The sequence below is a fragment of the Lontra canadensis genome, unplaced genomic scaffold, assembly GCF_010015895.1.
Source record: "Lontra canadensis isolate GAN:19392208 unplaced genomic scaffold, GSC_riverotter_1.0 scaffold88, whole genome shotgun sequence".
NCBI classification, from domain to species: Eukaryota; Metazoa; Chordata; class Mammalia; order Carnivora; family Mustelidae; genus Lontra; species Lontra canadensis.
This window is the reverse complement of record NW_022631082.1, coordinates 4,455,942-4,468,714: the sequence shown is the minus strand read 5'-3', so window position 1 is coordinate 4,468,714 and position 12,773 is coordinate 4,455,942. Positions and strand designations below refer to the sequence as shown.

The following is a 12,773-nucleotide window of genomic DNA, read 5'->3' as shown; positions in this document are numbered from 1 at the left end:
CCATGCTATTTGTTATGCTCCACAAATAAGTGAAACCATATGATAATTGACTCTCTCTTCTTGACTTATTTCACTCAGCATAATCTCTTCCAGTCCCGTCCATCTTGCTACAAAGTTGGGTATTCATCCTTTCTGATGGAGGCATAATACTGCATAGTGTATATGGACCACATCTTCCTTATCCATTCGTCCGTTGAAGGGCATCTTGGTTCTTTCCACAGTTTGGCGACCGTGGCCATTGCTGCTATAAACATTGGGGTACAGATGGCCCTTCTTTTCACTCCATCGGTATCTTCGGGGTAAATATCCAGTAGTGCAGTTGCAGGGTCATAGGGAAGTTCCGTTTTTAATTTCTTGAGGAATCTCCACACTGTTTTCCAAAGTGGCTGCACCAACTTGCATTCCCACCAACAGTGTAAGAGGGTTCCCCTTTCTCCACATCCCCTCCAACACATGTTGTTTCCTGTCTTGCTAATTTTGGCCATTCTAACTGGTGTAAGGTGGTATCTTCGTGTGGTTTTAATTTGAATCTCCCTGATGGCTAGTGATGATGAACATTTTTTCATGTGTCTGATAGCAATTTGTATGTCTTCATTGGAGAAGTGTCTATTCATATCTTCTGCCCATTTTTTATATGATTGTTTTGTGTGTGTTGAGTTTGAGGAGTTCTTTATAGATCCTGGATATCAAACTTTTGACCTTTTGTCTGTACTGTCATTTGCAAATATCTTCTCCCATTCCGTGGGTTGCCTCTTTGTTTTGTTGACTGTTTCCTTTGCTGTGCAGAAGCTTTTGATCTTGATGAAGTCCCAAAAATTCATTTTCACTTTTGTTTCCTCTGCCTTTGGAGACATATCTTGAAAGAAGTTGCTGTGGCTGATATCGAAGCGGTTACTGCCTATGTTCTCCTCTAGGATTCTGATGGATTCCTGTCTCACGTTGAGGTCTTTTATCCATTTTGAGTTTATCTTTGTGTATGGTATAAGAGAATGGTAGAGTTTCATTCTTCTACATATAGCTGTCCAGTTTTCCCAGCACCATTTATTCTCCTGAAGCTGTTTCAAAAAATTGAAGCAGAAGGAAAACTTCCAGACTCTTTCTATGAAGCCAGCATTACCCTGATCCCCAAATCAGGCAAAGACCCTACCAAAAAGGAGAATTTCAGACCAATATCACTGATGAATATGGATGCTAAGATTCTCAACAAGATCCTAGCAAACAGGATCCAACAGCACATTAAAAAGATTATCCACCATGACTAGGTGGGATTCATCCCTGGGCTACAGGGATGGTTCAACATTCTCAAATCAATCAATGTGATAGAACAAATCAATAAGAGAAGAGAGAAGAACCACATGGTCCTCTCAATTGATGCAGAAAAAGCATTTGATAAAATCCAGCATCCATTCCTGATTAAAACCCTTCAAAGTATAGGGATAGAGGGAACATTCCTGAACTTTATAAAATCTATCTATGAAAGACCCACAGAAAATATCATCCTCAATGGGAAAAAGCTTGCAGCCTTCCCGTTGAGATCAGGAACACAACAAGGATGCCCACTCTCACCACTCTTGTTCAACATAGTATTAGAAGTCCTAGCAACAGCAATCAGACAACAAAGAGAAATAAAAGGTATCCAAATTGGCAATGAAGAAGTCAAACTCTCTCTCTCTGCAGATGACATGATTTTTTATGTGGAAGACCCAAAAGACTCCACCCCCAAACTACTAGAACTCATACAGCAATTCAGCAACATGGCAGGATACAAAGTCAATGTACAGAAGTCAGTGGCTTTCTTATACACTAACAATGAAAATACAGAAAGGGAAATTAGAGAATCGATTCCATTTACTATGGCACCAAGAACCATAAGATACCTGGGAATAAACCTAACCAAAGAGGTGAAGGATCTGTACTCGAGGAACTACAGAACACTCATGAAAGAAATTGAAGAAGACACAAAAAGATGGAAGAGCATTCCATGCTCTTGGATCGGAAGAATAAACATTGTTAAAATGTCTATACTGCCTAGAGCAATCTATACTTTTAATGCCATTCAGATCAAAATTCCAACGGTATTTTTCAAAGAGCTGGAGCAAATAATCCAAAAATTTGTATGGAATCAGAAGAGACCCCGAATCGCTAAGGAAATGTTGAAAAACAAAAATGAAACTGGGGGCATCACGTTACCTGATTTCAAGCTTTACTACAAAGCTGTGGTCATCAAGACAGCATGGTACTGGCATAAAAACAGACACATAGACCAGTGGAATAGAGTAGAGAGCCCAGATATGGACCCTCAACTCTATGGTCAGTTAATCTTCGACAAAACAGGAAAAAATATACAGTGGAAAAAAGACAGTCTCTTCAATTTTGGGAGTTTATTTTTTCCAGTAATGCATCCATTTCACCTAGTTTGCTTAGCTTATTGGCATATAACTGTTGATAATAACTTCTGATGATTGTTTCTACTTCCTTGGTGTTATAAAGATATAATGTATTATTAGCTCCAGGCGTACAGGTCTGTGAATCACCAGGTTTACACACTTCACAGCACTCACCATAGCACATACCCTCCCTAATGTCCATAACCCCACCACCCTCTCCCTACCCCCCTCCCCCGGCAACCCTCAGTTTGTTTTGTGAGATTAAGAGTCTCTTATGGTTTGTCTCCCTCCCGATCCCATCTTGTTTCATTTTTTCTTTTCCTACCCCCAAACCCCCCACATCGCATCTCCACTCCTCATATCAGGGAGATCATATGATAGTTGTCTTTCTTTGATTGACTTATTTCGCTAAGCATAATACCCTCTAGTTCCATCCACATCATCACAAATGGCAAGATTTCATTTCTTTTGATGTCTGCATAGTGTTCCATTGTGTATATATACCACATCTTCTTTATTCATTCATCTGTTGATGGACATTTAGGTTCTTTCCATAGTTTGGCCATTGTTTCCACCTCTTTTAAAAATATATTACTTTTTATTTTTTTCTAAAGATTTTATTTATTTATTTGAGAGAGAGAGAGAGTGAGCAAGAGAGAGCAGAGCACAAGCCAGGGGAGGGGCAGAGGGTGAGGGAGGAGCACACACCCCACTAAGCAGGGAGCCCAATATGGGAATCAATCCCAGGTCCTGGGGATTGTGACCTGAGGTGAAGGCAGACATTTAATGATTGAGCCATCTAGGTGCCCTACTTTTTATTTTTTTTAAGATTTACTTTTATTTATTTGAGAGAGAGTGTGTGAATGTGAGGAGAGGTAGAGGGAGAGGAAGAGAATCCCCAAACTATTCCCCACTGAGCACAGAGCCCTTTGTGGGGCTGGATCATATGACCCTGAGATCGTGACCTGAGCCGAAATCAAGAGTTGGACTCTTAACTGACTGAGCCACCCAGGAACCTCTCTTTTTTAATTACATATTTAAAGTGTACATAATGTGAATTGATACACATACATAATGGAATTATTACTGTGAGCAAGCTAATTAACATACCCATCTCCTCACATAGTTACTTTGTTCTGGTGTCTAGTCATTAAGAGCACATCAAATCTAGGCAAGTCCTCTGGCTATAATGACACCATGGTTTAGCACTTTCCCCACCCTCTCCTTCTGTCACTAACATTTTCCTGAGAACAGTTCCCCTAAAACAACCATATAAAGAATCCCTTACTCTGATTCTGCTTCGATGGTCCTCAAAAAATCAAGCTCACAGTGTTCATATAAATTTAAAAAAATACCAAACTGTAGAAACCAAAGTCAGTTTTCAAACCTAAGTTGAACTCCTTTTACAGTGTTTAGCCACTGAAAGATAAAAACTTGCTGAAAGAAGGGTCAGACAATCTGACCCACCCAGTATTCCTGTACTCCAACTCATTCTAGAAGCCCCAGAGCAAGGCAGATGACACAATAACAAGATGTTTCTCAGATGAGTTTCTTCAAGGCTCTCTTCATGTTCTTGTTCCTCAGGCTGTAGATAAAGGGGTTCAACATTGGAGGGACCACAGTGTACATCATGGAGGCACTTGCAGTATCCCTGGAAGAATGAGTAACTGCAGAACTAATGTACACCCCAAAAGCTGTCCCATAGAACAAAGAAACAACTGAGAGATGAGAACCACAGGTAGAAAAGGCTTTGTATTTCCCTCCAGCTGATGACATTCTTTGAGTGGAAGAGACAATTTGAATGTAAGAGAAAATAATCCCAAGGAGAGGAACACCACCCAATATGCTAGTTACTAAATACACCAGGATGTTATTGATGAGCGTATCAGAACAGGCGAGTTTGATGACCTGAGCAAGTTCACAGAAGAAGTGGGGAATTTCCAGGTCTGTGCAGAAGGAGAGTCGTAGCACCATCAGACTGTGGAGTAGGGCATCTGCAGTGCTGATGGTCAGGGAGAGTAGAATCAGCAGGCCACAGAGGTAGGGATTCATGATGACTGTGTACCTCAGTGGCTGGCAGATGGCCACATAGCGGTCATAAGCCATTGCTGCAAGGAGGAAGTTTTCCAAGCCTGCAAAAAAGAGGACGAAACCAACCTGGGTGAGGCAGCCTGTGTAACTGATGGATTTGCTCTGTCTTTGGATGTTTACCAGCGTCTTGGGAATGGTGGTGGTGCTGAAGCAGATGTCAGTGAAGGCCAGGTGGGAGAGGAAGAAGTACATGGGCGTATGGAGGTGGGAGTCAGAGCTGATAGCCAGGATGATGAGCAGGTTTCCAAGCACAGTGACCAGGTATATGGTCAGAAACAATTCAAATAGAAGGGGCTGCCATTTTGGATCTTCCAAGAGACCCAGGAGGAGGAATTCTGCTACACCTGTTTGATTTTCTGGCTCCATGTTTTTGATGAGACTGATGGAAATAATACAGAGGAAGAGGATACATAACAGATGGTACAAGGATCCCTTGTATATATACAATGGAATATTACTCAGCCATCAGAAAGGATGAAATGAATACCCAACTTCTGCATCAACATGGATGAGACTGGAGGAGATTATGCTGAGTGAAATAAGTCAAGCAGAGAAAGTCAACTATCATGTGGTTTCACTTACTTGTGGAACATAAGGAATAACATGGAGGACATTAGGAGAAAGAAAGGAAAAGTGAATTGGGAGAAATTGGAGGGGGAGATGAACCATGAGAGACTGTGGACTCCAAGAAACAAACTGAGGATTTTAGAGGATTTTGGAGGGATGGGTGAGCCTGGTGGTGGGTGTTAAGAAGGGCAAGTATTGCATGGAGCCCTGGGTGTTATACATAAACAATGAGTCTGGGAACACTACATCAAAAACTAATGATGTATGGTGAGTAACATAACATGATAAAAAAAAGAGAAAATCCTGACATGAATTGAATCATATTATTTTTTCTTTTAAAAAAAGTTTTTATTTAAATTCCAGTTAGTTAAATACAGTGAAATATTAGTTTCAGGTATATAATATCATGATTAACACTTATGTACAACACCCAGTGCTCATCACAAAATTGAATATTATTAATCTTTTCCAGTGAACCTGGGTTGCTCAGTAGGTTAAGCATCTGCCTTGGGCTTGGGTCATGATCCCAGGGCATAAAGGCCCAGCATCCGGCTTCCTGCTTTTTGGGGAGCCTGCTTCTCCTTCTCCCTCTGCCCCTCCCCACTGCTCGCTCGCTTGCTCGCTCTCTCTCAAATAAATAAATAAAACTTTAAAATCTTTTCCTTTGCCTTTTACCTCTCTTTTGGTCACTCTCCTTTCCTCAGCCTCTTTTGTTTTTGTCCTCCTCTTTCTTACACTACTCAATTACCCCACTTTTATTTACTCATTCTTCACATTGTGCCAAATCATAGGAATAAGATAGGAAAAACATAAGTTTTTCTTCTTTCAAAATTCTGCAGCTTCTGCTTAGCATGCAGGAAACTCAAAACCAAGCAATATTAACTCAGGGTTTCAGAGTAGAGTTTCTCAAACTGTGCTTTGCCTCAGAATCCACTGGAAGGTTTGTTAATACTCACATTGCTGCCTCCCGCCCCAACTCTGAATATGAGATTCGGATTTAGACCTCAGGCTGACAATTTGCTTTTCTAATAAATTCCCAATGTTGCTTCTCTCAGTGTGAGTTTTACTTTGAGGATCCCAATTTTAGAGTGTAGAAGATTGTGGGCATGGAAAATCAGCTTGACGACAGGTTGGAGCCAAAACAGCATAACTATGGGAAGAGTGGTAGCCTGGCTTACCAACACTCTGCAGAGTGAGCCAGCGGGAGTTCAAATCCATGTCTCAGTTAAGTCTCTTTATATTCTTTTTTTCCTTCCTTCCTTCCTGAAAATAACACTCAGCTTTTTTTTTTTTAAAGATTTTATTTATTTTTTTGTCAGAGAGAGAGAGAGCATGAGAGTGAGCACAGGCAGATAGAGTGGCAGGCAGAGGCAGAGCGAGAAGCAGGCTCCCCGCTGAGCAAGGAGCCCGATGTGGGACTCGATCCCAGGACTTTGGGATCATGACCTGAGCCGAAGGCAGCTGCTTAACCAACTGAGCCACTCAGGCGTCCCAACAGCTTTTTAAACTCATTCTTAATTACAAGATAGACTCTATCATCACCGTGTAGCAATAACTTTCGAGAACTCCAGATTAGCGCTTCATTTTCAATGGGTCATCACAATCTGCCTATTAAATATCCCATTTCAGTGTCTGGTCTTTGGAGTCTATAACAAAAGCCTTGCTATAATGGTTATAATTAATGGTAATAGCAAATGTTATACAAATAAATATAATGATTATTTTGAACTGCACACTATCTCGAACACAGCATCTGTTGCCAGACATGGTCTTCAGTAGCCTTCTCATGCTAACTAATTTTATTCACTCACTGCCCTATGAGTCAGGTGCTTCTACCATCCTCCTGTTTACTCCTGAATGCAATTTAAAGAGAAAGGTCAAGGGGCAACTGGGTGGCTCAGTTGGTTAACTGTCTGCCTTTGGCTCAGGTTTTGATCGCAGGGTCCTGGGGTTGAGCCCCAAAACAGACTCCCTGCTCAGTGGGGAGCCTGCTTCTCTCTCTCTCTGCCTCTCCCCTTGCTTGTGCACTCTCTCTCTCAAATAAATAAATAAAATCTTTTAAAAAATGAAAGAAAAGAGATCAAGTGAAGTGAAATTATGGATACAAAATCTTGACACTCCAGTGAGATGTGGTGCAGGGACTTGAACTCAGGTTTCCAGACTTTGGAGCTGAACTCAGAACGCCATGTGATGCAGTCTCTGTCTAGTGCAGATTTAGGTGTCATGAAGGGTTGATCAGGCTTCATCACTTGCCTTTTGAAAGTTTACACCTGCATAAGACTGCAAGTGTTTCCCCTGCTTGAACTTCATCTAATCTCTGACCACATAGGTACTATGTAGCAAGTGATAGCTTCAAAACACTCCACACTCGGAACCAGAGATCAAGATTACAATATGGTACTTTAAGTTGTTATGGGTATTTTTCAATGAGATTCACTTTTCTCCTAACATTAGAATACTAAAACATTCTCTTAAGGTGATACATAACACATCTATGTTTTTCCCCCATACTGAAGAATTTGAGGAAGGAGGAATTGCTTGGCATCTTGGAGGAAAGGGGAAAAAAAGCAAAAATTTGTTAGTGTGTTAAAAGCAGAATCCTGGGAGGATAAAGATAAAATCTACTTATACTAATGTCCGGGCTGCTTGAGAGGAGTGTTGGTATATTGGTAAGAAGAGGAAGAAGATTGTCAAGTTAGCTTTAAGAGGGGAAAAGGAGGGCTGCCTGGGTGGCTCAGTGGGTTAAGCCTCTGCGTGCAGCTCAGGTCATGATCTCAGTGTCCTGGGATAGAGTCCCGCATCAGACTCTCTGCTAGGCAGGGAGCCTGCTTTCTCCTCCCTCTCTCTCTCTCTCTCCCTCTCTGCCTACTTGAGATCTCTATCTGTCAAATAAAATCTTAAAAAAAAAGAGGGAAAAAGGAAATTGAGAAAGATATATCTGGATACCTCAAATGTCTTGCTAGTTAGGCTTAAAGAATTTAATCCATAAAAATGGGAGCTTAGTGCCTGCGGAATGTGAAGTACTTTTTATTTAGGATGATCGTGACAATTAGTTGAGAAAATGAGACCTTATTTTTAGGAATGCCTACCTCTCCCTGCTCCCAGGGACCCACAGATCCACCCACAGCAACATATGAAATAAATACATGCATACTTTTTGTTTGACCAACAGTCCTATTTTTCATACATTTTTAAGATTTTATTTATTAGAAAGAGAGAACGAGAGAGAGAAGAGAGCAGGGGGAGGAGCAGAGGGAGAGGGACAAGCAACTCCATGCTGAGAGTTGAACCTGAAGCAGGGCTTGATCTCACCACCCTGAGATCATGACCTGAGCCAAAATCAAGGGTCAGACTTTCAATAGACTGAGCCACTTGGGTGCTTTTTCCCTTTCCAGGGTAGCTTAATGAGATCAGTCCCTTCTTTCATTTCCCTCTTTTTATGTGGATTAAGGAAATAATTTCTTCCTACTCAGTTTAATGGATTTTCTGTTGCTTAAAAAAAAAAATAACAGTTCCATCCCTGTTGTATAACAGACAATTTTAAGGAAAGAAATGTTGAAAATCGGTCATAGAAATTCAGATTTTCCTCTTTCTATGTGTTTAGTTCCCTATCAAAGTCTGGGTCAGGCAGACTTGGCCACTCATTTCCAAAAGAATCTTTAGTTTATGTAGCAGGAAGAACTCAAGCGTACCTCTGTTTCCTTTGTTACAGTGAGCTCCTGAGAATACTGTTATGGATTATCACCCAAAAAGGCAGAACAGGGTTATGTCCTGGGTGAGCCAATGGATCTGCCAAATATTCTTAGGAACCAGTGTTTTAGAAAAAGTCTCTTCTGTGAACAACTCATTAAGATTAACTAATGTTCAGAACTGAATGGCCCAAGGTAATCTCTCTTTCACCAGTGAGAAACTATGAGCCTTTCACATGGAATCACGAAAACAAGCAACCAATAGCACGAATCAGCATTTCAATTTGGACACATAGGAGTTTGATTCTGTGTCCAGCACTTGCTTTGTAAAGAAGGACGTTTTCTTTTCAACTGTGCAAGAAGCCTAAGTCTCATTTGGATAATGAGAACCATTATAAAACCTTATGGAAATGTTGCAAGAATGAGTGATGAGTAGATGAAATCCCGAAACTCAGTGTTTGATCTATGAGACACTCTTGATATTTCCTATTGTGATTAGTTTCTGCCATGGACACAAGGGTACCACCTGGCATGGTTCAGTATAAAAGGGAAGTGATAGGACAAAGAATATCTTCAGCATGGCAACCATAAATTTCAAGGAAAAATGGATGTGTTGAATCTCTTTATAGGATTATTGCTTACGTAGGGAAACAGAGATGAACAATCTGGATGAGCATCTGTAGTTAATGCTCATTTCTCATGGCCATATGATAAAAGGTATAGCAACTAAAATGAATAAGTTAGGCCCAGACATATCAATATAAATATTAAAACTCCAAAGAGAAAATAATTTTCCTAACAAGACCTACATCATGATACAGTTTAAGTGTCTTAAAATAATACTGATCTTAAATCTTTAATTTCTTATTATAAAGCATTTCAAGCATACAAAAAGTACAGAGAAAACAAAGTTGTGGGTATTTACCACTAAGGATCACTAAATTAAAACATATTCTCATATTTGCAGTAAATATTTTCAGAATTAAATTAATACATGCTTATTTTCCCATATCCTTAATAACTTGATCTTACCCGGGGTACCACCATACTGAATGTGGCATTCATGATTCCCTTGTGGTTTTAAATATTTTAATAAAAATGCATAAACTTCTGTTTTGCATTTTAAACTTGACATTGTAAATTTTGCATGTGGTTTTTTAACGTAATGCATTTAAGTTCTTGGTACGTGTTTCTCTGGTTCATTAACTTTAAATATCTTACTTTATTTTCAATGTCTTGTTATAACACAACTTATTTATCCTTTCTCCAACTGAGGCATTTTATAGTTGCCTTTGATACACACACACAAACACATACAATGTGTAAACAATTTAAATAACATGTGGAGAACAACCATATTCAAGACTGTAGTTGCCTCTGTGAATGGAGGGGACCATAAAGGAATGCTCTATCAATTCATGTTATTTTGTTACTTTCAAAAACATTTTAATTTTAATTCCAGTGTAGTTAACACACTGTGTTATATCAGATTCAGATGTCCAATATAGTGATTCAACATTTCTGTACATTACACAGTGCTCATCATGATAAATGTACTCGTAATTCCCCGCACCTCTTTCACCCATACCCAACCCAACTCTCCTCTGATAACTACCAGTTTGTTCCATGTTATTTTGTTATTTAAGAAAAGAACTCTGTGTGGGAAATAGTGTGGAGATTCCGCAAAAAGTTAAAAATGGAACTACCTTATGATCCAGCAATTGTACTACTGGGTATTTACCCAAAGAATACAAAAACATAAAATCAGAGGGATACATGCACCCCTGTATTTATAGCAGCATTATCTACAATAGCCAAGATACACGTGCGCACACACGTGCGCACACACGCACACACACACACACACAAATATTATTCAGCCGTCAAAAAAGATGAAATCTTGCCATTTGCAATTACGTGGATGGAGCTAGGGTGTATAATGCTAAGTGAAACAAATAAGAGAAAGACAAATACCATATGATTTCATTCATTTGGAATGTAAGAAACAAAACAAAGATGCAAAGGGGGAAAATGAGATAGAGTAGAGAGGGAGAGAGAAATCAAGAAACAGACTCCTAATTACAGAAAACAAACTGATGGTTACTGGATGGGAGGTGGCTAGAGGATGGGTTAAATAGGTGATGGGGATTAAGGAGTGCATTTGTTGTGATGAGCACCAGGTTTGGTATGGAAGTGTTGAATCGCTGTATTGTACACCTGAAACTAATATACATGGTATGTTAACTAACTGGAATTAAAATGAAACATAAAAAGAGAACCAAAAACTCTGATGGCAAATATAAAATTTTACGAATTCCAGAAGCATGAGTACCTGCTTATTTTTTCTATTATTCCATGCTCTTTTGCCTTTTAAATATTTCCTAGATTACTAAAAGGAAACAGCATGGAGTATAGTTTTGGTACTTGCCTCATTCTCCACCTCCTCTGTCTCAAACACTCATAACCAGGAAACAGTGTGAAAAGCAAAGAACTCTTCTAGAAAGGAGTATCATGTACCAGGAGTGGAAAGGAAAGTGGGGACTGACCACATACCTCTTCCTTTTGCCAAAGAAATGAAAGAAAATATAGAGAAATCTAGATATTCTTCAAAGTTGAGCCAAAGTAGATTGCTCTTGAGAACAGGAAAAGTCCTAGAACTTTAGGATCAGAGTAGGAGATGAGCAGAATGAGAGTTGGCCAAGCATTGGTGCAAAGCATTGGAAGCAAACAGGTGGAGGAGAAGATTGATGGATCTTTTGGCAGGCACCCCACAGGTCACCTGACTCTGCCCATCTTCTGCATGTTCTCACCAAACAGTTACTGCATGGATCACTAAACAAAGAACTGTACTTATTACAAAACATAAAGTAGGGGACTTCAGATTACCTGGGTGTCAACAGTTAGGAATGACATTCAGTTCTTCCCTGGATGTGAAGAAGAAAAATGGGAGCTCTGTTCTCAGTGAGCAGAGAAAGATACTGGAGCCCTGGGCTCCTGTGCAGAGATGCTGGACCCTGGGACAAGGCCCAGGTGGCCTGCAAATGACCTGGGTATGCCTGTTGAGTGGGGTGATCACACGCAGACTATTTGCAGTCTCTTTGTCTTTTGGGGGTTCAATATCCAAAGCTCCTCATTAGCCAAACTCTTTTACTCTCATGTGATCACAGGGCAGTGCTAATCCTGGGGGGCGGTGAGGCTCAGATGAGGAACTTTGCTTTGTCTGATTCTCTCACCCTGACTGGTCAAACATATGTTATCTTCTTCCTCCTTAATTCTTGGCTCATTGATTTCAAGTCACCTACACAACCAACCACATCTTCCTCTGTTATTAGATTCTAGACTTTGTTAAAGGTACATTTAAATTCAAGTCTGTTGTAATTAAAATCTCAAGAAGACTGATAATACACTTGAGCTAAAAAAACCACGGTTTCTTTACATGGGTAGATAAATATTACCTGGACTAATACATGTGATAATGTAGGAAATGTATCCTAAAAATGCAAACACTGAGGGCTAATGTTAAGTATGGCTCACTGAATGTTGAGACTGCTTGTGCATGTTATACTTAGCAGTTGCTAATATTTTCTGTATAGTCACGTGTACCAGACAGTTGTACAATTTTATAAAGAAATTTCACTTTCAGGGTGCCTGGGTGGCTCAGTGGGTTAAAGCCTCTGCCTTCAGCTCAGATCATGATCCCAGGGTCCTGGGATCAAGTCCCGCATCCGGCTCTCTGCTCAGTGGGAAGCCTGCTTCTCCGTCTCTCTCTGCCTGCCTCTCTGCCTACTTGTGATCTCTGTCTGTCAAATAAATAAATAAAATCTTAAAAAAAAAAGAAATTTCACTTTCAACTTTTCCCAATTCAATATTAATGGCTTCAATATACTTTTTTTCACATTAAGGACCATGGGTTAAAATTATGGGTCTTGGTTATCAATATTGTTGCAGTAAATTACAAATTATCAGAGTAATAGTCAACCTGTGGTAGTATATGACTCCAAAGACATAATCATAAGATTTGGGGTCCATTTGTTGTAAC

At 39.9% G+C, this 12,773-nt stretch overlaps 1 protein-coding gene across 1 annotated transcript; it reads right to left on the bottom strand.

Annotated features, from left to right (window-relative positions):
* Positions 1 to 3,926: 3,926 nt before the first annotated feature.
* LOC116883055 (olfactory receptor 7G2-like) lies at positions 3,927 to 4,850 on the bottom strand. Its single transcript, XM_032883926.1, has one exon. It carries the CDS (start codon positions 4,842 to 4,844, stop codon positions 3,927 to 3,929), a length of 918 nt encoding a protein of 305 aa, XP_032739817.1. The 5' UTR covers positions 4,845 to 4,850.
* Between the last annotated feature and the right edge of the window lie 7,923 nt (positions 4,851 to 12,773).